This window comes from Sorex fumeus, unplaced genomic scaffold (genome assembly GCF_029834395.1).
Source record: "Sorex fumeus unplaced genomic scaffold, SorFum_2.1 ptg000073l, whole genome shotgun sequence".
NCBI classification, from domain to species: Eukaryota; Metazoa; Chordata; class Mammalia; order Eulipotyphla; family Soricidae; genus Sorex; species Sorex fumeus.
Window position 1 is genome coordinate 15,364,828 of NW_026606130.1, and position 24,571 is coordinate 15,389,398.

The 24,571-nt window shown below is 40.9% G+C and overlaps 1 protein-coding gene and 1 pseudogene across 2 annotated transcripts in view; both read left to right on the top strand.

The window, feature by feature from the left end:
* Positions 1–1,165: 1,165 nt before the first annotated feature.
* ARHGEF9 (Cdc42 guanine nucleotide exchange factor 9) overlaps positions 1,166–24,571 on the top strand; it is a 480,567-nt gene continuing 457,161 nt past the window's right edge. For both annotated transcript variants that reach the window (XM_056130045.1, XM_056130050.1), the window contains exon 1: positions 1,166–1,329. In XM_056130045.1, the coding sequence (XP_055986020.1) occupies positions 1,300–1,329 (30 nt within the window). In that variant the 5' untranslated portion in view covers positions 1,166–1,299. The remainder of the gene's footprint in view (positions 1,330–24,571) is intronic.
* On the top strand, positions 22,184–23,593 carry LOC130038087 (G2/mitotic-specific cyclin-B1-like; annotated as a pseudogene).

Here is a 24,571-nt window from a genome sequence, read left to right on the forward strand (position 1 = left end):
ACAGTAATAATCTCCCCAAGAACAAAATTCCTAGTCTAGATGGTTCACTTGTGAATCCTACCAAATCTTCAGAGAAGATTTACTGCATTAACTCTTTAAGCTCTTCCAAAATGTTGAAGGCACAGGAGTCCTTCCTAACACCTTCATTGAAACCCTTGGATTCTTGTTTGACTGGGATACCTTGGGCAGAGTTCTTTTAACCTCTACTCGTATCTATCATATATTAATTGACAATGTTTGTTATGACCACCACACTGTGTTATTGTAAGGACTATATGGAATAATAACAGGTATGGACGTGACAAATAGCACTGAGTTTCAGCAAAGGTACAATCCTCTGTTGCATTGTCTACAGTTAGGGGCATCATGAAAAGGTAGGCATTTTCTTCTTTTGTTTCGTTTGCTGCTGTTCACTTGACCCATACTTAGCAAAATAAGCAAATACAAAATTCACCCACCCATCAACAATCTACCTTTCTTACTCCTGCGTGTGTGAAAGGAAATCTGGAATGACCCACGAGCACCCAAGCACGTGTGTCTGAGTGCACACACATACTTGAGCAGCTTTAGACAATACAGTGGAAGCTTAAGCTGTTTTTTGTAACCTTAACCAAGCCTCTTCTCTGAAATCTTCCTTAATTTAAACATAAAATGTAAATAATAACCTCAGCTATCCACTGAACCATTCAGAGAAGTGAAAATGATAGATAATATGAAAACCTCAAGAAAACATAAGTTAGAAAAGATTGTTAGAAGAGATTCAGGGTCGTACTATTCTGGAGGTTTACTCAACACTTCTGACAAATTTGCAGATGAATTTTTGCTGACACTGTTAGGGAACCCTGCAATAAATATAGCATATAATTCCAGCACGGTGAAGGAAGTCAGAGGTGACAACTGCCTTCTCTCTGGCAGGAGTTATTCGCCCGCTCCCATCCTCTTCCTGCACACGACCACCCAATCCTTGGCTATGGGAAAAGCAGTCAATTAGGAACCTCTGACCTTTCCTGCGTCTTTTCAGACCAAGCTAACACCTTCCAGAGCTGCACGCAATCTGCTGAAACAGACTGGAGGCGAGGTTCCACGCAGATTGGGTTTGGGAGTTGTGCGCGTGCGCGCGCGCGCGCTCGTGTGTGCGCGCGTGCGTGCGCGCGCGCGTGTGAATGTGTATGTAAGGAGGGGCGGCCAGGGGGCAGGGTGGCCTGGGGTTTTTGCTTGTTCCAGCGCTGTCAGCCCAGGCAGCCCGCGCCAACCTGCAGCAGCTAAACGGGCCTTGGAGGAGCCAGACTCGCAGGCACTATGCAGTGGATTAGGGGCGGATCAGGAATGGTGAGTGCACATAACCCTTGCTTCCCCAACTTGAATTTCGGTCACCTAGTCCAACCCCCCAGCTCCTCAATTAGTCTCCTTGAGTAAGTCCCCTTGCCTCTGCCCACTGTCCTAGCCGCCGTCCTTGAGACATTCTCTTGCTTGCTGTGGCCATTTTAGAAACCATAGCAAAGAACCCCTTCCTCCCCTCCCACCTCCGCACTCTTATTGCCCTAGGAAATAGGTTAGGATGCAGAGTGAGGACTATTTAAAAGGCCAGACAGGTGAGAGGGATGCCAGTGAGGCTATCTGGGAACAGTGAAGCTACTAGATGTGCTGGTGAGCTAGAGCACGGGGTTGGGAGGGAAGAGAAAGTCACAAAGCCCGGAATTTTGAAAGAGGCTAGTGAGAAACTGCATGATTACATACATAGACTGCATGTATCTCATTACCCTGGCCAGTATCAGGGCTTGAGGCCAAAGAGCAACTCCCAGGGAATCTATCTGCTGTGGGTTATTTAGTGGGTATTGCTTGAGCTGAAGTCACCCTGTCTCTACTTGGAACTTTGTCAAGGAAAGCTTTACATGCAAAATTGCACAAACTGTAAATGGGTCCCAGACCTATTTGGTAAAGAGAACTCCACCCCCATCACCACTACTTAAGTGGGATGTGCTTGTGTGTGTGTGTATGTGTATGTGGTTAATATCATTCTCCAATAGTTCATTTTATGTCACGGTACTTCCTTCTCCATCTGGAGACCTTGGACTGACTTATATTGCAGAGAAGAAGCTGAATCCTGGTGTCTCTGTGGTTCAGCCTTGGTTTGCTCAAGCCTGGTCTGGGATTCTGGGGTGGAGGGCTACCTCACTTTTATCCTCATCTAGAAAGTATAGACAAACAGGTCCCAGAGGATTTTGGAGCAAGCCCACATACAACATGAAGCTGAAGGAAAGTAGCCATGCCCACATACAACATGAAGCTGAAGGAAAGTAGCCATAAACAGTTGGGCTAAAAATGAACATTTAGCTCCTTTTTATTGTTCCCTCTCTGGAAAGGATAAGTGAATCTGGTGTGGTTTATATTCAGATCTAACCTTTTCCACAGCACGGGACTTCATCTCAGATCTCACCCTTTGAGTTTCATTAAAACTGTTTTATTAAAAAAATATTTTAGGCATTGTGATTTGCAATGTGGATAATGGTAGGTTTTCATGAAAAAATTCTAACAGGACACTACACCAGAATGTCAGCTGCTTTCCACAATGTCCAAGCCCCCTCCCTCCCAGTCTGATCCCCCCATGTCCCCCTACAGTATTAAGTTTCCTATTAAAGACCAGTTATCAGTTTCTGTTGCCTTTGAGTATTTTCTTGTTTCTTAGCAAGGGTTAGCTTAGGAAAAAAAAAACCCTTCCAAGTTCTTGTCTTCCAGTTGGGAAAACTAGAGTGGAAGAAACTTGCATGATGCTATTCAGCTCCATTAAGTTGTTTAGTCCAGTGCCCCATTGTCCCTTCCCACTGTTCCACAGAATCTTCAGTTCAAATGCTGCGGAGGGAAGCAGAATGGAAGGTCATTATATTGAAAAAGGTGTTCCTTCAGGATGAAATAATGCCATAAAATTTGCCTGTCAAAATCCCATACCTTTTCATGGTATTTCTGGTGGTTAAGATGAGAGCTGTTTCAAATATATTTTAGCATTGGCATCCAGAGCAAGCCATGGACAACATTTTAAATTAATGAAAAATATTTGAAATTTTGACAAGTAGGTGTGAGAGAGAAGAGAATAACAGAAACTTGCCAAGACTGTGTAATTAAATACAAATTTGGGGGATATTTTATAGTATTTTAGAACACTAAAGTGATAAATATTATATAATGAAAATGTTTATTGTCAGATTTAAAGAGAGAGAAGTAGAAACATTCATTCTATCTTAAAAGTCAGCAAATCTGTTAGGTCAGAAAGATAGTACAGCAGGTAGAGTGCTTTTCTTGCACACTGGGATTGATCCCTGGAACCCCATATGTTCCCTGAGCAGCACCAGGAGTGATCCTTGAATGCAGATCCAGGTGTTAAGTCCTGAGCACCACCTTGTGTGTTCCCCAATGCAAAAAAACCTAACTAAACTAAATAATAAAACATTTGAAAGCCAGGAGACCTCTAGTTTTTGTTATACTACTATTTTAATAGGAATGTTCTGGCTATCACTTTTCACACTGGTTAAGTTTAGTTAATAATAATAATAATAATAATTACCAATATTCTTCCAGGTTGGAGATTCAAAAACAATATTTGCTATGAGTTAGTACTGATATTGGTTCTGGGAATGCTGTAGTGAACAAAAACACTCCCTACTGTCATGATTCCCACACGCTGTTATTAGGATGGTTCATTAAACAATTACACAAAAAATGAATATACATGATTTCAATAAGATGGTGAGAAGAAAATTAAGAAGAAAATTAATACCCAGTATGATAATAGAGAGAGATGAAAATAGAACAACATATTAGATCAGTTAAGACCTCTCTGAGGGATACTTGGGCAGAGATGTGAAGAAAATAAGGAACAAGCCCCATACAGATGTTTAGGCAGTTCTATACATAAAAAAGTCGAAGAATGCAGCTACATTTTATTTTAAAGGAATAATAAGGGGGCAAATGTCATAGAAACATTTAATTTGAGTGAGATGGAGAGCTTTTGGTGGGTTTTTAGTAATGTCACTTAAGTTTTAACAGGAAAATAGATTGTAGTGAGACAAAGGAAAGGGCTGTGAAGCAGCTTTTAGTTAGAGGATTTGGTGGGGTGTGGTATGGACCAGCATGATGACGGTCTAAGTGAAAAATCAAATTTCAATATGTTTTTCTACTTTGCTAACCATCAATCTGATTCTTAACTGAGTTTGGTGGTAAAATGAAAATAGAGAGTTGATGAATGCATGCAATGGTATTTCATATCAAAGTTAATTATCAGAAGAAATATTTTGGAATCTTGATTATTGGTGGGCTTAACTAAAGTATGGATTAACTGAGGTATGGACTTAAATGAGGTATGGAAAAATGAGTCAGTTCTAGGTTTTTTAAGATTTGGAAAAGAAAATTAAATATATATAAGCACATTAAATATATAAGTAGTATTTAGTAATTTGAAGATGTGATATACTTAGTATATGTGATATCTAAAATGAATTTCTAATAACATTACCTATGTGACAAAATTAATTTCTGCTAAATATTTTTTTAATTTTATGGTGATTAACTATTAAAAATAACTTTTAATTAAAATATTTAAATTTATTAACACAAAATATACCTAAGGTTACCAAAGTTACTTGAACCTTCACAAAATGGAGTACATAAAAGGAAAGAATGCAAATTCTCTGTATGCATGCAAACTATATAACTGGAATTTATATAATATAATGAATATACTTCATTAAAGATAAATAATATAGGATGATAATTTGAAATGATATATGTATGTATATATATATATATAACTGAGAAACAATTTGAACAACAGGATTATTTTTGTTTCCGGGGGTCAAACAAGGCTGTGCTCAGAGCTGGTACACCTGATTTTCTGTTCAGGAATTACTTCTGATGGTGTTCAGGGGAGCATATGCAGTGTTGGGAATGGAACTCAGGTCCACTGCGTGAAAATCAAGTGCCTTGACCACTGTACTATCTCTCTGGCCAGAAGACTATTTTTTAAGGAAGCAACACTGTTTATAATTACTGGTACATCAAGATAATAACAAACATTTTGGCTTTAACTGTTTAAAAAGTCTTAGTATTGCAGACCTTATTATCTACACTCAGGGTTTTTTAGCTTCTTTTGCTTCATCTATGGTGTGCAATGGCTTTATAGAGGATATGGAATCATAAACTAAAATTCCAGGGAAAATTTCATGTAACCTTTATAAAAGCTCACATTTTAGTTTGTGATGTCAGTGGACATTGATTTAATTTTGTTATGACTAAAAGAGATCTAAGCACATTGGCTTATAAAGAAGTATTTCTTTTCATATGCATGAAGTCACAAGGTAGCATAACTGGGACAATATGGTAGCTTTGGGGAACATATAGGAAGTTCTACCATCTCTGGCATTCATTTGAGGTTTTTTCATGTTCAAGGTGAAGGTAGAAATTTCAGAAGATCTATTAATAACTAGAGTCTAGGCACCAGAAAGGGCAAAAGAGGAGGAAAAAGAGCTATATATCTCCTTCATAAAGTTTTCTTATTAATTTCATTAAGTAATTCTACTTTTGTCACATTGATTAGACTTGAATCACGTGGCTGCTTCCAGCCACAAGAGAAACAAGCATGGTGTTATTGCAGTTCACAGCTAACAATCGAAGCACCGGTTTTCATACAAAGGAATAAGATAAAATGGGGAAGTCTTTTTTGAGATCCTGCAGTTATTGCCACAGTTAATCCAGATTATAAAGGACTTGAACTCAGTTTTAGACTCTCAACTAGCTTGATAATAATAAAAGTGTCTTAAACCTGGTAAAAGATAAATTGAAGATTACTTAACATATTGAAGGTGCCATTTGCTTCTTTGAGGAAAGGATGGAGAAGTACAAATAAGAGAGGATAGTGAATACAGTCTTACTTTTGTTGAATCTGAGATGCGTGAGCAACTTCTAGTTGGAGATGTCCAATAGTAAGTTGATGATCAAATTATCAATGAAGGATGCGGCATTGGTGATAATTAAATACTGGCAATATATGGACTACTGAGAAAATATTTCAAAATGATCTTCAGTTATGAGAAGTTATAATTGGCCACAACAGAGATCTTTGAAGGTATTGCATAGACCTGTAACTCCACCCACTACAAATTCTAGCCATCCCCGGTTAACCATTCTGCCCAGTTTGTCTTTTCTACCACCCAGACTAGTCTGCAGAGACCCTTGCAGAAATATTCTCCATTTTCAAGTTTTCTAACCTAGGGAAGACAAAGTCCACTTTGTTATGTACTTGTCAGTATAATTTAAGACTTTATGATTGTGTAGTTTCTGGGATGCCTCACTTGTAATGCTCAAGGTGGATGAACTTGAAGATAATTTTGCTCAGTTCCCTAGATTAGAGGACCTCTCAATCAAGTATATCTCCAAAACTAAGAATGATTTTTTTTACATTCTTAATGATTGGGAAAGTGGAAAAAATGATATTTTGTGACACATATGTAAAATTATATGAACACTATTAAAATACTCATGACAGTCTGACAAGCTATCTGTGGCGTATTTGATATACTAAAAACAGTACAAATAACGGATCTCATTCCCCTGACCCTGAAAGAGCCTCTAATACAGCAGCATTAGGAAAGACGAGAAAGGAGAGTCTGCTAAAATCTCAGGGGTGGGATGAATAGAGACATTACTGGCACCCGTTCAAGTAAATCAATGAACAACGGGATGATAGTGATACAGTGATACAGTGATTAGAATACTCAAATTGAGTATCCACAAATAAAATATTATTAGAATATATCCTGTTATTTTGGCTTTATTATATGAGTGCAGAGTTGAGAAGTTCTTAGAGAGAGTTACAGTACAATGGGTAACATTTTTAACTAATTTTAATGGGTTTAACTACCTACAATATTTTCTAATTAATCCTATACAGGAAATGTTTTCAGATCCTTGATGGACAGCCTTTGGATTATCATGGTAGTATCTCAAGTGCAGGGACAGGTGGTAATTTGGATCCTCCACCTTTCATTTATCCAGAGCACAGAGTTTTTACTTTATGTTAGAGGGGGAAAAAATCACATATACCTGTTCCCAGTTAAGTCTGATTTATACAACCTTCATGATATAAATTTTAAAAGGGCAAGGAAATGGAAGTTTACACATCATGTGCCAATTATGCTAAATGTTTTCTTATTTAGTATTAAAAACACCAGTAAATGCAAAATGAGGTTTGATGCCATCTTATAACTGTATCACTGTATCAAAGTCATCCTGTTGTTCATCAATTGCCTTGAGCAGATCCCAGTAACATCTCCTTCCTCCTAGCCTTGAGATTTTAAAAAGTGCCACATTCGAGGCTCTTTCAGGGTCAGGAGAATGAAACCCATCATTGTTACTGGTTTTTGGCATATTGAATACACCACTGGGAGTTTGCCAGACTCTGCCGTGTGGGCAGGATACTTTTGGTAGCCTTCCAGGTTCTCTGGAGTAAGAACTAGATAATAAGATGTTGCACAGCTGCAGATGCGGCCACACACTTTCAGGAGCAGGGTTTTATAGTCTCTGGGTTTTGGCCGTTGATGGGATTACACAGTGCCGTGGGCAGTTGGTGGGAGTAAAGCCTACATACTGGAAGATGGGGGATCTGGGTGGAGGAGGCCCCAGTCCTAATCTGAGTAGGCTTGGAGATCTACGCCCCAGGTCTCGCACACCTGGGTTCATCTGCCGGTTCTTTCATGCGTGAGGCAAGTCCGAACGTGTGGAAAGTGGTCTTAAGCATGGCTGTGGCTGGTACTAGAGGTCTTCAGCTTCCGGGCCTCTCCTCGGGGTGTGGAGGGAAACTCAATCCACCCTCCTCCAAGGGGCCCCGGTGAGGACAGCCAGGCACGGAGGCAGGGGGCTCTGCACTGTTCTCTTCCGTGTAATCCCATCAACGGCCAAGACCCAAAGACTATCAAACCCTGCTCCCGAAGGAGAAAATGCCATTATATGTTAGTTATTAATTCCATGCAACAAATATCTACTGAACATCTACTATCTGCATATGTTCTTCTAGAACATTTGAGTTAAAGTAAATAATAAAACAGAAAAATGTCCGTTCAGTCCTTTTAGGAAACACAGATATCTCACTTAAAATATCTTCCTCATAATTAAGTACAGGGTCACATCACATTTCAGAACTTGTTTTATTATTATTTCCATAACATACTCCCAATCTTTCTCACGTGTTTATCAATCTATTTATGTATGCTGCCCTTCTAAACACTGGTCTATTAAAATATTTTATTTATCCATTCATCCATTGATTCAACTATTTATTCAAATCTATTTAATGTTTTGTTCTATACTGTTATGGAGCGATAGCACAGCGGTAGGGCGTTTGCCTTGCATGCAGCCAACATGGCCAACTCGAGTTCGATTCCTCCGCGCCCCTCTCGGAGAGCCTGGCAAGCTACTGAGAGTATCTCGCCAGCATGGCAGAGCCTGGCAAGCTACCCGTGACATACTCGATATGCCAAACACAGTAACAACAAGTCTCATGATGAAGACGTTACTGGACCCGCTCGAGCAAATCGATGAACAATGGGAGGACCGTGACTGTGACCATTATGTGTTATTTAAACAGCAAACTCAATATGGTAGCTTTTATCCCTCCCACCTCTTTTTATAAGTAACATAACATGCATGGACCCAGACCCCTTGCATTCAGCTACTTGCTATGACACTTACTGTCTCTGTGTTATTAGGAAGTTCTTTCAACCTTTCACGATTCTCATATTTAATGTTGAGAAGATATTAGTACACAAACTTTTTATGGTGATGTTATGATGAGGAAGTTTATATAAAGCAGCTAGAATAGTGTCTGGCATTGAGTAAAATCTATACAAAATTTGTTTTGTTCAGTTTTGTATTCCTTTCAGATCTTGTCTCAGGTTCAAAGCTTCATTTGCATATGTGATCATTGACTCATCATTTTACATTCATCAATATTGCTGATATGAAAAAAATTTATGTAAATATTTCATAATATGTGCCATACTCCATGACATATATGGATGAAAAATATTTATTTATCCTATTAGGTAATTTATACAAGTATGTGATACAGAGCCAAAAGTAGGAAGTTAAATGTTGTGAAAATTATGTTTTCAAATTCTCCCTCCATCCCCTGGTCTTTGATATATAATTCATAGACATTCATTAAGTGGAAATATAATTGGGTTTTATAGGTTTCTATAATGACGGTATATGTTTTAAAGGCATATATTTATATACATAGGCATTGTATTTTCTTTATATAGATAGCATGTTCCACACCTCTGCCTTTGTTTTTGTTTGGTTTGTTCTTGAGCACACATGGCAGTACTCAGGTCCGCAATAAGGGATCACTCCTGTTGGGCTTGGAAGATTATATGGGGTGCTGGGGTTCAAACCTTGGTCATCCACATGCAAGGCAAGAACCATTCCTGCAATACTATCATCGGCACCTCTGCACTTGTTTTTAAGTAAGCTATATATTTATATCTTGAAGAATATTTTATAAAGAGATATCTCCTCTCATATGTGTAAGAAGCTGCTTTGTCTTCTACTCATGACCACTGAATTTTCCTCCAGTAATTTCCAATGGTAAATAGATTTTAACAGACTGTTTTGGAAAAAAAGTATACCTATTAAGTAGGAACTAGCAGAGGTATAGGATATTCAAAGGCAAGATATGGTTTATGTCTTTCAGAAGCTTATGATTCAGTAGGGTAGAGATAAAGTCACTCTGGGTGAAATAATAAATGAGATAAAATGATATGTGAAAGTTGAAGCACAAGAGCATGATGGGAGGAGAATACAAATGATTTTCTAGAAATGATAGTATTTTAATTGTATGTTGAAGTCTTGTGGATGTTAGGGTTGACTTGGTGTAATTAATAGGCATAATAAATTAGAGAAGAAAGTGGATGAACAAGTGTATGGAACAAAATTAAATAAATAATTAAAACATTAAAAGGTGTTATATTCTGGAATAAGCATAAGTATAGTCTAATATGAGTGGAGACTGTATTTCTAAGCAAGGTAGACTGAGACCAGATGTCATGGGTGTGTCACACATCCTAGAATCAGAAACTTTTATTCATAGAAAGGGCATTATATGATTCTTTTGGTGACATGGGTTTAAGAGGTGAAATAAATGGTGTAAAACATTCTATGGTTGAGCTACACCAATAATAAGATGAATGCTCAAGAATACTAGCTATCATTTGTAAGTCAGCATTAGTTTTGAGCTCTCTACTCTTTTAAATGCTTTTTAATGCTTATCTAATATAATATTTCTTAACATCCTATTGGTGGCCAAAAATATTAGTGGTGAAAACTTCTTGGCAGGCTGCAAAGAGAGAGGGACCCTAAGATCATGTGCTAAGGACCTAAGTGACTTTTGTTCCTTTCCCTTTGCCATTCACCATTAAGAAGGTGAAAACATGGATATGCTTTCAGTATTTGTGAGACAACACGCATATTTATGTAACAGGCACAGATTTAGGTATGTGTGTGTGCATGCATGTCTGTGTAAATGTCAATGGAAGAATGTCATTATTAATGTTTGTGGAATGATTAAGTGAAGTGGAAAAGAAGGTAAAATCAAGGCCATCTCTTTACTACCATTCTTAGAACTGACTGCAGAAAGAGAAGAGCCAGTTTTTTAAAATTTTTTATTTGTGAAACACCATGAGATACAGTTGTATACTTACAGATTTCAGTTATAAAATGATCCAGTACCCATCCCTCCACCAGTGCCCATTATCCATCATTTACATTTTTTTAACAAAATATTTTAGTGAAACACCATGAGGTACAGTTGTAGATTTACAAATTTTTGTGCTTGGGTTTTAATTGCACAATGATCAAACACCCATCCCTCCACCAGGAGCCCATTTTTCACCACCACGGGTCCAGTATCCCTCCCACCCCCATCCCCCGTCCCACCCTGCCTCTGTGGCAGGGTATTCCCTTTTGTTTTCTCTCGCCTTTTGGGTATTGTGGTTTGCAAAAGAGGCATTGAGGGGCAATCATGTTTGGTCTGTAGTCTACTTTCAGCATGCTTCTCCCATCCTGGGAGGATCATCCCAACACGCTTTATTTGGTGCTCCTTTTTCTATCTAAGATCCCTTTTCCCCTAAAGTGTGTGGCTGGCCGCCAAGCCATGGAGCAAAACTCCTGGCACTAATCTTGGCCACTCTTGGGTGTTAGCCTCCTATTTTTTTACCTTATGTTCCCCAGATGAATGCAATCTTTCTATGTCTATCCCTCTCTTTCTGACTAATTTCGCTTAGCATGATACTTTCCATGTAGTACCACTTGTATGTAAATTTCATGACTTCGTTTTTTCTAACAGTTACATAGTACTCCATTGTGTAAATGTACCAAAGTTTCTTTAACCAGTCATCTGTTCTTGGGCACTCAGGTTTTTTCCAGATTCCGGCTATTGTAAAGAGTGCTGTAATGAACAAACAAGTGCAGATGTCACTTCGACTATACCTTTTTGTCTCTCTGGGATATATTTCCAGGAGTGGTATTGCTGTGTCAAATGGGAGCTCGATTTCTAAATTTTTGAGAATTGTACATACTGTTTTCCAGAAGGGCTGAACCAGTTGGCATTCCTACCGGCAGTGAAGGAGGGTCCCTTTCTTGCCACATCTGTGCCAGCACCGATTGCTTTTGGTCTTTTGGATGTGGGCCAGTCTCTGTGGAGTGAAATGATATCTCATTGTTGTTTTGATCTGCATCTCCTTGATGATAAATGATGTAGAGCATTTTCTCATGTGCCTTTTAGGCATTCGAATTTCTTCTTTGAGAAAGTTTCTGTTCATTTCGTTGCCCCGTTTTTTGATTGGGTTGGATGTTTTCTTCTTGTGGAGTTCAACCAGTACTTTTTATATCCTTGATATCAACCCCTTGTCGGATGTGTATTCCGCAAATATCCTTTCCCATTCTGTAGACTGTCTTTGTAATTTGGTCACTGTTTCTTTTGAGGTGCAGAAGCTTCTTAGTTTAAGATACTCCCATTTATCTATCTCTGTTTTTACTTGCTTGGAAGAGAAGAGTCAATTTTAGTAAATGATTCCTTTGGTCCAAGTAAAATGCCATTTAATAGACCTGCCAGTGACGAATTTGATAAAGTGTGGGAGGGGGGCAAGGCAATTGAAAGAAACAAGTTTCAGAAGTCAAACATTAAAAAATTACTTAATTTCTGTAGATAATATGCTAAAATTACTTCTGCTTAAAATGACACCATCTCCCCATTCATCTTACAACAATACACAGAATATCTCTATCTCACTTTATTTTCATGTATTAATGTGTTCATTTATTTGGTAACATTTTCTTTAATACTTGCTAAATATCAGGCACAACTTTGGGTACTAAATGTTAGGGAAAATACCCAAAAATCTTGTTTACTTGTAATAAATTTTCTAATAGAAAAGATACATGACAAGCTAAAAATTAAAAATAAAACATATAGTGTGCTACTTTCAAGGAGAAAATATATAGCAGGAAAGAAATACGTGTGTGGGTGGATAAAATTTTAGATTTCTATTTCCTGCTGCACTTCCCTCTTAGGTTGCCATGAAGTTGAAATGTAACAAAATACCACATCATTTAGGAAGCTGTGAATTTCCACTTAAAATGTAAGCTACAGTTCATTAGCAGGGGAATAACGTTTTCTTGTTCCTTATTTAACATTCCCTTAATAATAAGTGCATGAAGAGTTCTGACCTGGGGAACAGGTAACTAGGGTTCTAGACATGGTTCAGACACTGACAGAGTTTTTTCTTAATCCCAAAATACATAGTTAGTTTCTTTTCATATTCTAACTCATATTTTCCAGAAGTCAGTCTTCTGGAGCATTTTTGGAGGGGGGTTCACACCCAGCAATGCACAGGGGTTACTCCTGGCTCGGCACTCAGGGATAACTCCTGGTGGTGCTCAACAGTTATGGGATGCTGGGCATCTAACCTGGATCAGCCATGTGCAAGGCATAGCCCTACCCGCTGTGCTATTGCTCCAGCCGCCGGTGTTCTGGCTCTTAATCCTTTGTTCTTTTCATTCCCTCACCCTGGGATAAAGCACGGTGAGAATAATTTTTCTCATAAGTTTCCCTCTTGTTAAATGAGAATGATACTTCCCAACTTCTTTCAATTATTCTTGGGTTTTTGTGAGTGGCAAACCTGATAACAGAGATAAAATGTCTTTTTATCAGGTAAAGTGATATATCATATATGATAAAGTGATAGAATTATCCTATTCTACTTTCCAGATACTAGAAGTTTGAAGTGAACCATTTTTCCAGGTTTTTTTGCCTTTGTAAACTTCATGTGTGGAGTGAGTCTTTGGACTCAGTGCACTTCTTTTCCTTTTAAGAAAGTGCTAATAAGGCATCACTGAACTACCACAGCAACACCTAGAAATAGAACAGTCAAATGGAAAGACGTGGAAACTCACTATGTAATGGAAACCATTGTTTTGCATCCCATTTTAGCCTCTGTGCTTTACAGAGCTGAGAACAAGTATCCATATCATGAATTTTTATTACTAAGATGAGCTATGGCCTTTAAAGACCCCCTATTACCAAATGGATATGATATCATTTGAAATGCTGAAAGTGGAAATAGAGTATGAGGGTTGTTGTGTAGGCAGACATTTCATTAAGCATTCTCTCCTTTCTTCTTACACTATAAAATTTTTTTTACACTTTAATCAAAATTTCCACTCCATAGAGAACTTTCAAATCAGCCACTTCATCTTCTTGGCAGCTATTATTTAATATACATTTATATATCATATATAAATATATATATTCATGGAGTATAATTTCTTCCTAAATTTTATACCCAAAATGATAGTAATTGTTAGCATTTATTAGGCACTTCTATATGGAAAGCCTTGTGCTTTACATGTGTACATGCATTCAACAGCTAGCTCTTTGAAGCCACACTTTTTCAGTTGAGAAAACTAAGTACTGAGACTCTAAGGCCTACTCAAAGTGAAGAACACCTTGAGTACAGGGCATTCTGCAATTTTCTTCATTTGGAAAATGATACGTAAGGCTCAAAGACATTTAGTAATTTACTTTAGATCACAGAAGTAGGAACTACAACTGGTAGAACTAAGAATGAGCTACAAGCTGCCAAGCTCTAATATCTTTGTTCTCACCTATTACAATATACTGCTTCTAAGCTGAAGGGTACTCCAAGAATGGTTAATTGAACCATAGAAGTACATATATATATGTACATGTATATACATGTATATATATATAATATATATGAAGAGAGGGAAGGCAGAAGGAGTTTAAAAAGAGGGAAGGAGAGAAACAGGTGAGGACAGAGAGAAACAGGTGAAGAGAGAATTTCAGACATTATATATATATATATGTTATAAATTCCATTATATTGTTTGAAATAAAGCACTGTAGCACTGTCCTCCCATTATTCATCAATTTGCTCGAGTGGGCACCAGTAATGTCTCCATTGTGAGACTTGTTGCTGTTTTTGGCATATCGAATATGCCATGGGGAGCTTGCAAGGCTCTGCTATGCAGGCGAGATACTCACTGTAGCTTGCCAGGCTCTCTAAGAGGGGTAGAGGAATGAAACCCAGGTCAGCCGCGTGTAAAGCAGATGCCCTGCCCACTGTGCTATCGCTCCAGCCCATATGAAATATAGCTGAGATAAATTCATAATCTCTCCTAGCAAAAAAACATAATCATACTCTAAATTAGGTACATGTAAAATATCTTTATGGATTTTTTATTATTATTATTATTTTTAAATTTTTGAGTCATTGTGAGATACAGTTAAAAAGGTTTCATGTTTGACTCTCAGTCATACAATGATTGGACACCCATACCTCAACCTGTGCACATATTCCATGAACAATGTCCCCAGGATCCCGCCCCACATCCCACCCAACCCCCTGCCTCTATAGCAGACAATAGCCCCCATACTTTCTACTTTTAAGCATTATGGTTTGCAATACAGATACTGAGGGGCTATCACATTTGGTCATTTGTCTACTTTCAACAAACATCTCCCATTCAGAAATATTCCTCCACAATCATTTACTTAGTGATCCCTTCTCTATTCCAGCTGCCTTCTCCCCCAGCTCATGGGTCAGGCTGTCAACCATGGAACAATATTCCTGGCCCTGTCTCGACTGTTCTTGGGTGTCAGTCTCTTATTATGGCATTATATATTTCACAAATGAGTGCAGTCATTTTATGCCCATCCTTCTCTTTCTGAATCACTTCACTTAGCATGATACTCTCTATGTCCCATCTACTTATATCCAAATTTTATGCCTTCATCTTTTCTCTCCGTTGCATAGTATTCCATTATGTAGATGTACCAAAATTTCTTTGACCAGTCGTCTGTTCTCAAGCACTCAGGTTGTTTCCAGAGTCTGGCTATTGTGAACAGTGCTGTAGTGAACATATAGGTGCAGATGTCATCTCTACTGTGCTTCAATGCACTCTTGGGATATATTCCCAGAAGTGGTATTGTGGGGTCATATGGAAGCTCAATTTCTAGTGTTTTTTTTTATTAGTGAGACACCATGAGGTACAGTTGTAGACTTACAAATTTTTGTGCTTGGGTTTCAATTATACAATGATCAAAAGGGAATGCCCTGCCACAGAGGCAGGGTGGAATGGGGAGGATGGGGGGTGGGAGGGATACTGGGATCAATTTTTAGTTTTTTAAGGAATGCCCATATAGTTTTCCAAAAAGGCTTTCCAGCATTCCCACCAACAATGAAAGAGTGTCCCTTTCTCCCCACATCCATGCCAGCACTGGTTGTTCTTGTACTTTTAGATGTGTGACAGTCTCTGTAGTGCGAGATGAAATCTCAGTGTTGTTTTGTTTTGAATATCCCTGATGATTAGCTATGTAGAATATTTTTTCATGTTCCTTTTGTCCATTTGTATTTCTTTCTTGAGGAAGCTTCTGTTCATTTTTTCTCCCCATTTTTATGCGGTTGGAGAGATTTTTCTTGTACAGTTCTACTAGTGTCTTGTATATCCTGGATATTAACCACTTATCAAGTGGGTATTGGGTAAATAATTTTTGCCATTCTGTGGGCTCTCCATGTATTTCTGTCACTGTTTCCTTTTAGGTACAGAAGCTTCTTAGTTTAATGTACTCCCATTTGTTTATGTTTGTTTCCATTTGTTTGGTCAGTTGTGCTTCATTCTTAAAGATGCTTTTAGCTTCAATGTCATGGAAGGTTCTGCCTACATTTTTCTCTTATGGATTCAGGTCTGATATTGAGGTCTCTAATCCACTTTGATCTGACTTTTGTTCCTGGCGTTCAACAGAGGTCAGTGTTCATTTTTTTGCATTTTTTTTGCAGGTAGCTGTCCAGTATTCCCAGCACCATTTGTTGAAGAGGCTTTCCCTGTTCCACTGCAAATTTCTTGCTCCTGTATCAAAGATTAAGTGATCATATATTTGAGAGTATGTGACAGAATATTAAACTCTGTTCCATTGGTCTGCTGGTCTGTTTTTAGTCCAATACTATGTTGTTTTATTTATTACTATTTTGTAGTACAGTGTGAAGCTGGGAAAGGTGATCCCACCCATCTTCTTTTCCCCAAAGATTGCTTTAGGTATGTGTGGGGTTTATTTTTCCATATGAATTTCAGTAGTTTTTCGTCTATTTCTTTGAAGAATGTGATGGTTATCCTGATAGCGATCACATTAAATCTGTATATTGCTTTGGGGAGACTGCCATTTTGATAATGTTAATCCTCCCTATCCATGAGCAGGTGATGTATCTCTATTTACTAATGTGCTGTCTTATTTTTTCAAGTAGTTGTTTTGGTCATTTTCTTTTTATAGGTCCTTCACCTCTTTAGCTAAACTGATTCTGAGGTACTTGATTTTCTGAGGCACTATTGTGAATGTGATTTTTAAAATATCTATTTCTTCTCTTTCATTAGTTTTATATAAGAAAGAAATGGACTTTTTTATGTAGGAGTACTGCTATTTATTCAGCCACTGATTAGCTAATCAGCTAATCAAATTTGCCATGAACTCCACCTTACTTTTTAAAAAATTTTTATAATTTTATTTATTGAATCACCATGAGAGAAGTTACAAAGCTTTCGGGTTTAAGTCTGGGTCATACAATTGAACGCCCGTACCTTCACCAGTGCCCATTATCTACCCCCCCCCTCAAAATCCCAGTATAACCCCATCCCACAGCCTCCCCCTACCTGTGGAGCAGATGATTTCCACATTACTCTCACTCTACTTTGATTACATTCAATATTTTGACACCAGACCCACCATTATTATTTGGGATTTTACCCCAACACTCAGATCTGCTGAAAAGGCAACAGTAGACAATTTTTTCTATTGTTTGTTTTGGATAACATATGATGTCGCGTGGCTGCAGTAGTGGCCGTACGACTTTAGAGTTTTGAAATTCTAACAATTAAATTTGGAGGGATTTCTGCCAAAACGTGCTGAATTCTGAGAATTGTTCCTGAGTCTCTTGGATCATGGCTGTTAAGCAGCTTGATCAGGAGCCAGAAAGACCATTAGTGGGTGGCGTGGGTGGTGACCCGGGGTCTTGGTGGGACGAGGAGGAAAGGACCGGCTCCACCTCCATCCCGTGATGCCCCGCGTGCCTCATCACTGAGGTCCCAAACCTGACTGTCCAATGGCCTCTGGAGGATGGCGGCCACTGAGGCATCTAGGGGGAGCAGGCGGAGAGACAGCACTCTTTCCCCCCTGGAATGGCCTGGCGACAGTAACCTACTGCGGGGTCCGAACGCATTTCTGCCAAGAGCCAATGGGTTCTGAGATTTGTTTCTGAGTCTCTGGGATCATGGTTGTTAAGCAGCTTGATCAAGATCAAGAGAGGCCTTTCATGGGCGGCAATTTGGGTTTTTTGTTGGGGTGGGAAGGAAAGGGCCGGCTCCACCCCCATCCTGTGAGGCCCCACGTATCTCATCACTGAGGGCCCAAACCTGACTGTCCAATGCCCTCTGGAAGATGGCGGCCACCGAGCCATCTAGGGGGAGGAGGTGGAGGGACAGCACCCTTTCCTCCCTGTAATGGCCCAGTGACAGTAACCTACTGCGGGGTCTTGACACATTTCTGCCAAGAGCCAATGGGTTCTGAGATTTGTTTCTGAGTCTCTGGGATCATGGCCGTTAAGCAGCTTGATCAAGAGCAAGAGAGGCCGTTCGTGGGCAGCGAGTCAGGGTTTCGTTGGAGTGGGGAGGATAGGGCCTGCTCCACCCCCATCCTGTGAGGCCCCGCATGTCCCGTCACTGCAGGCCCAAACCTGACTGTCCAATAACCTCTGGAGGATTGCGGCCACCAAGCTGCCAAGGGGAAGCAGTCGAGGGACAGCACCCTTGTGGCCCGGCGACAGTAACATACAGTGCAGTCCAGACACATTTCTGCCAAGAGCCGCTGGGTTTCAAGATTTGTTCCTGACTCTCTGGGGTCATGGCCATTAAGCAGCTTTATCAGGAGCCAGAGAGGCTGTTCGTGGGTGACGACTCGGGGTCATGTTGGGACAGGGAGGAAAGGGCTCCATCCCCATCCTGTGAGGCCCCGTGTGTCTCGTCACTGCAAGCCCAAACCTGACTGTCCAGTGGCCTCTGGAGGATAGCGGCAACTGGGCCGCTAGGGGGAACAGGCCAATGCACGAAACCTATTCCCACCTAGGGTGACCCAGCACCAATAATCTACTGCAGGGACTGGACGCATTTCTGCCAAAAGCCACTGGGTTCTGCAATTTGTTTCTGAGTCTCTGAGATCATGGCCATTGAACGGCTTGATCAGGAGCCAGAGAGGTCGTCCGTTGGTGGTGACTCAGGCTCTCATTGGGGTGGGGGGGAAAGGGCCGGCTCCACCCCCACCCCCCGAGGCCCCACATGTCTCATCACTGAGGACCCAAACCTGACTGTCCAATGGCCTCTGGAGGATGGCGGCCACCGAGCTGCCAATGGGGAGCAGGCAGAGGGACAGCACCCTTTACCCTTTGGGGTGGCCCAGAAACAGTAACCTACTGCGGGATCCAGACACATTTCTGCCAAAAGCCGTTGGGTTCCAAAATTTGTTTCTGAGTCTCTGGGATCATGGCCATTAAACGGCTTGATCAAGAGCCAGAGAGGTTGTTCATGGGCAGTGACTCGGGGTCTCGTTGGGGTGGGAAGGAATGGGCTGGTTCCACCCCCATCCCTTGAGGCCCCACGTGTCTCATCACTGCGGGCCCAAACCTGACTGTCCAGTGGCCTCTAGTGGATTGAGGCCACCGAGCCACCAAGGGCAATCAGGCGGGGGGACAGCACCCTTTCCCCCCTGGGGTGGCCCAGCGACAGTAACCTACTGAGGGGTCCAGATGCATTTCTGCCAAAAGTCACTGGGTTTTGAGATTTGTTTCTGAGTTTTTGGGATCATGGCCATTAAGCAGCTTGATCAGGAGCCAGAGAGGTCATTCATGGGCGGCGACTCGGGGTCTCGTTGGGATGGGGAGGAAAGGGCCGGCTCCACCCCCATCCTTTGAGGCCCCACGTGTCTCATCACTGAGGGCCCAAACCTGACTGTCCAGTGGCCTCTGGAGGATGGTGGCCACCGGGCCACCAGGGGGAACAGGCCAAGGCACGAAGCCTATTTCCATGTGGGGTGGCCAAGCGCCTGTAACTTACTGCAGGGACTGGACGCATTTCTGCCAAAAGCCGTTGGGTTTCAATGTTGGGTTTGAAGGGAAAGGGTGTCTGTCTCTTCTGCCTTTCCCCCGCCCCCCCCCCCCCCCCCCGGCAGTATGGTGGCTGCTGCCTCAGAGCTTATTGGAAAGGGAAGTATGAGCCGGCAGTGATGGGGCAACTGCAGCCTCATGGGAGGGGGGGCGGAACTGGCTCATCCTTCATGCCCTACTGAGACTCGAGTTGCCCCCCATGAGCGGCTATACGGAACAGCCATGGCACCAGATGCACAAAAACCAATCTCGTAATTATCCGGCTCTTGGCAGAAATCCCTCCAGACTTAATTAGTAAAATATCAGAAATCCAAAATTGCGCAGCCACTATTGTGGCAGTGTGACATCATATGGTTCTCCCAACCAGCTATAGAAAATAAATTATTTCACAATGCCTTTTCAGCAGTTCTGGTTGTTGGGTGGAAATTCTAAACAATAATCGTGAATCTTTTGTTGAAATAATAATATAACCAAAGTAGAGAGAGAAGTAAATAGAAATCATCTGCCTCACAGGCATCAGGAGGGGTGGGAGGTGGGTATATTTGGGTTCTTGGTGGTGAAAAATAATTACTGGTGAGGGAAGGGTGTTTGATTATTGTATGACTGAGACTTAAACCTGAAAGCTTTGTAACTTTTCTCACGGTGATTCAATAAATAAATTTAACATAAAAAATACTACCAGGAGCAAGCCTTGAGTACAGAGCTGGGAGTAAGCCCTGAGAACTGTCAGGTATGCACCCCCCCAAATTATATGACATCTGAGCGGTGTTTTAAAATGGCATCTGTGCTAATAGAGAACAAACAGAAAATGTATTAGGTCCTGAAATGTGGAACCTCTTCTCTGTAACTTAAAGTCACTTTTCAGAGGAGTTCTAAGAAAGGCCCTTGGGGAATGGAGAGGGACAAAGAATGTTATTCACAATCTGTAACAGAGAATATTTTCCTTGACACATTTCCTTTGCCTCCCACATTGTGATTCAGCAGAGCCATAATTAAAGTCAGCCTTGGCCATAATTAATTAATTAATGATTTTTTCAGAAATTAAAAAAGTGACTATCAAGCACTTTTTTATTGAACCACCATGAGATACAGTTACAAACCTTTCATGTTTGAATTTCAGTCATACAATATCCCATGCCTCCACTGGTGCACATTTTCCACCACCAATGTCCCCAGTATTCTGGCCCCCAATCCCAACCCTCCCCCCATCCCAAACCTTCCCCTGCCTCTATGGCACACAATTTTACCCATACTCTTTCTATTTGGGGGCATTATGGTTTGCAATGGACTGGAACAATAGTAGTTAGAGTGTTTGCCTTGCAGGCAACCAATCCGGTTTCGATTCCTCTGTCCCTCTTGGAGAGACCATCAAGCTACAGAGAGTGTTCCATCCTCATGGCAGAGACTGGCAAGCTCCCTGTGGCATATTCGATATGCCAAAAACAATAACAACAAGTCTCACAATGGAGATGTTACTGACGCCTGCTCAAGCAAATCAATGAACAACACGAGGACAGTGCTACAGTGTAGTGTATGGTTTACAATATAAATATTGAGAGACTATCACGTTTGGTCCTTAATCTACTTTCAGAACACATCTCCCATCCCGAATGATACCTCCAACCATCATTGACTTAGTGACCCTTTCTCTATTCAGCTGCCTTCAACTCCAGCTCATTAGGCAGGCTTCCAACTAAGAAACAATATTCCTGACTCTTTTGTCTACTGTCGTTGGGTGTCAGTCTCATGTTATTTTATATTCCACAAATGAGTGTAGACATTTTATGTCTGTCCCTCTCTTTCTGACTCATTTCACTTAGCATGATACTTTCCATGACTATCCACTTATAATCAAATTTCATGACTTCACCTTTCCTAATAGCTGCATAGTATTCCATTGTGTAGATGTACCAAAGTTTTTTTAGCCAGTAGTCTGTTCTCGGGTACTAGGGTTGTTTCCGGATTCTGGCTGTTGTGAACAGTGCTGCAATGAGCATTCAGGTGCAGATGTCATTTCTACTGTGCTTTTTTTCACCCTTGGGATATATTCCCAGAAGTGGCATTGTGGGGTCATATGGAAGCTCAATTTCTAGTTTTTTTTTTAAGATGATGGAGATAAAACAATGAATAAAACAGTCCCTTCATAGAGCTTACAGTTTTTAATGGGAAAATAATGAACTAATAGTATGACATTTAGCTGTTTTATATTTAAAAGCACATGGAACAGAGAATAGAATACTGCTGTATATTTGGATAGGATTTTCAAAGGATTCCTTATGAGGAGATAAAAGTTCTAAAACTTGGTGCTGCAGAGGAACGGCTGCTACTCTAGCTTCAAGCTCTCTTCTTGGTCTTGTCTGGAGCTCCCATGCTCTTTGCCCTCACTGAGTTCTGGCCTGGGGATCGAGGCCGCCATGGTGCTTCAAGTCACCAGGAACTCAAAAATCAATGTCGAAAATAAGACCAAGATCCCCGTGGCAGGCACCAAGCGGGTGCCCATGGCCACGCCGGAGCCTCCAAGCCCAGGTTGAGGCCAGGAATTGCGCTTGGAGACACTGGGAACAAAGTCAGAGAGCAGCTGCAGGCCCGGATGCCTCTGAAAAAGGAAGCAAAGTCTATAACTGCTGGCAAAGTTATTCTGAAAAAGCTGCCCAAACCTCTGGACAAGGTACCTGTGCTGGAGCCCCAGCCGGAGCCAGAGCTGGAGCTGGAGCTGGAGCCGGAGCTGGAGCCCGTGCTTATTAAGGAAGAAAAACTTTCGCATGAACCTATTTTGGTTAACACTCTCTCTCCAAGCCCAATGGAAACATCAGGATGTGCCCCTGCTGAAAGGTATCTGTGTCAGGCTTTCTCAGATGTGATTCTTGCTATGAGTGATGTGGATGCAGATGATGAAGCTGACCCAAATCTTTGCAGTGAATATGTGAAAGACATCTATGCTTACCTGAGACAACTCGAGGAAGAGCAAGCAATTAAGCACAAATAGCTCATGGGTCGGGAGGTCACTGGAAACATGAGAGCTAACCTGATTGACTGGCTAGTCCAAGTCCAAATGAAATTCCGGTTGCTGCAGGAGACCATGTATATGACTGTCTCCATTATCGATCGCTTCATGCAGAATAACTGTGTGCCCAAGAAGATGCTGCAGCTGCTCTGAGTTACCGCCATGTTTATTGCAAGCAAATTTGAAGAAATGTACGCTCCAGAAATTGGTGACTTTGCCTTTGTGACCGACAATACTTACTCTAAACACCAAATCAGACAGAAATGAAGATTCTAAGAACCCTAAATTTTGGTATAGGTCGCCCTCTTCCTCTGAACTTCCTTTGAAGAACATATAAGATTGGAGAGGTCGATGTTGAACAACATACTTTGGCTAAATACCTGATGGAACTAACCTTGTTGGACTACGAATGGTGCACTTTCCTCCATCTCAAATTGCTGCTGGTGCTTTTTGCTTAGCACTGAAAATCTTCGATAATAGTGAATGGACACCGGCACTACAGCATTACCTATCCTACACCGAAGATTCCATTCTTGTTGTGATGCAGCATCTAGCTAAGAATCTGGTGGTGGTGAACAGTGGACTTACAAAGCACATGACTATCAAGAACAAATATGCCACATCCAAGTATGCTAAGATCAACACTCTGGCACAGCTGAATTCAGCACTAGTTCAAGATCTAGCCAAGGTTGTGGCAAATGTTTATCCTGTGAACATGGAGACTCGGAGTACTATATCTGCAAATAAAATTGGCACCATGTGCTCTTTGTACATATATCTTTCATTACTTTTAATAAAGTTTGTCATCCTTTTTACTTAGGCTTTAACTCATTTGCTAGGGTTATTTAAAAGTTGTTTGAACAGTATGAAGGTGTTTGGTGGCGTATAAAAGATGCTTTCAATTTGCCTCGGGACCTACACTAACATGTGAATAATTTTACTTTTGTGCTTGGCTCTTGTTCTGTGTACCTGGTTTTTACTGTATTGATGTGAATTGTGAAAGACTGATGCTGTAAAGACATTTAAAATCTTTGCTTGGTAGAAGAGGCTCCCTGTGGGCCCAGTTGCCTTGGTAGGATTTTCTGCTCAGTTCTGCTTAAGTCTGTCACCTCCCTCCGCTTGTTTTTCGTTTGTTTTGGTGGTTGCTTTTATAATCTTAGTAATCTATTATTATAAACTGTTTTCACTTAGAAAGAGAAGAACTTGTTTTGTTTCTTCCCCTTGCCTTTGTCACTGTGCAGTGTTGGAGAAGTCACACCTGGTGTGTGCTGAAGGTTCCACATGAGCACTGCCCCATTCTCAGAGTGCTTCTGGGCTCTGGGCAGGTCATGCCCCACAAAACTGTGGCTTTGGGCCAGAACTTAATTTTCCTTTTTGGGGGGAGGGCAGTGGGACATGATCTGGCAGCATTGGTATGGCTTCAGTGGTGCTGGGAACTGAATTGGGATCAGTCACATGGAAAATAATTTAAAAAAAATCTTGATAGTTTCCTTTTTGTTTATTGACTAAGAAAATAACAGGAACCTCAAAAAAGATTTGAGTCTTTGTGGCACATTAATCTCAGTTCTCAGGTTACCACATGGTTCCGGGGATCAAAGCTAGAGGCTTCTACCTCTCCCTCTAACTCTAACCCTTTGACTATTTCCCCATCCCCAAAAGTATCTTTTTTTTTTTGCGTCACACCTGGCGATGAACTGGGGTTACTTCTGGTTCATGCACTCATAAATTACTCCTGGCAGTGCTCAGGGGACCATATGGGATGCTGGGAATCGAAGCTGGGTCAGCTGCGCACAAGGCA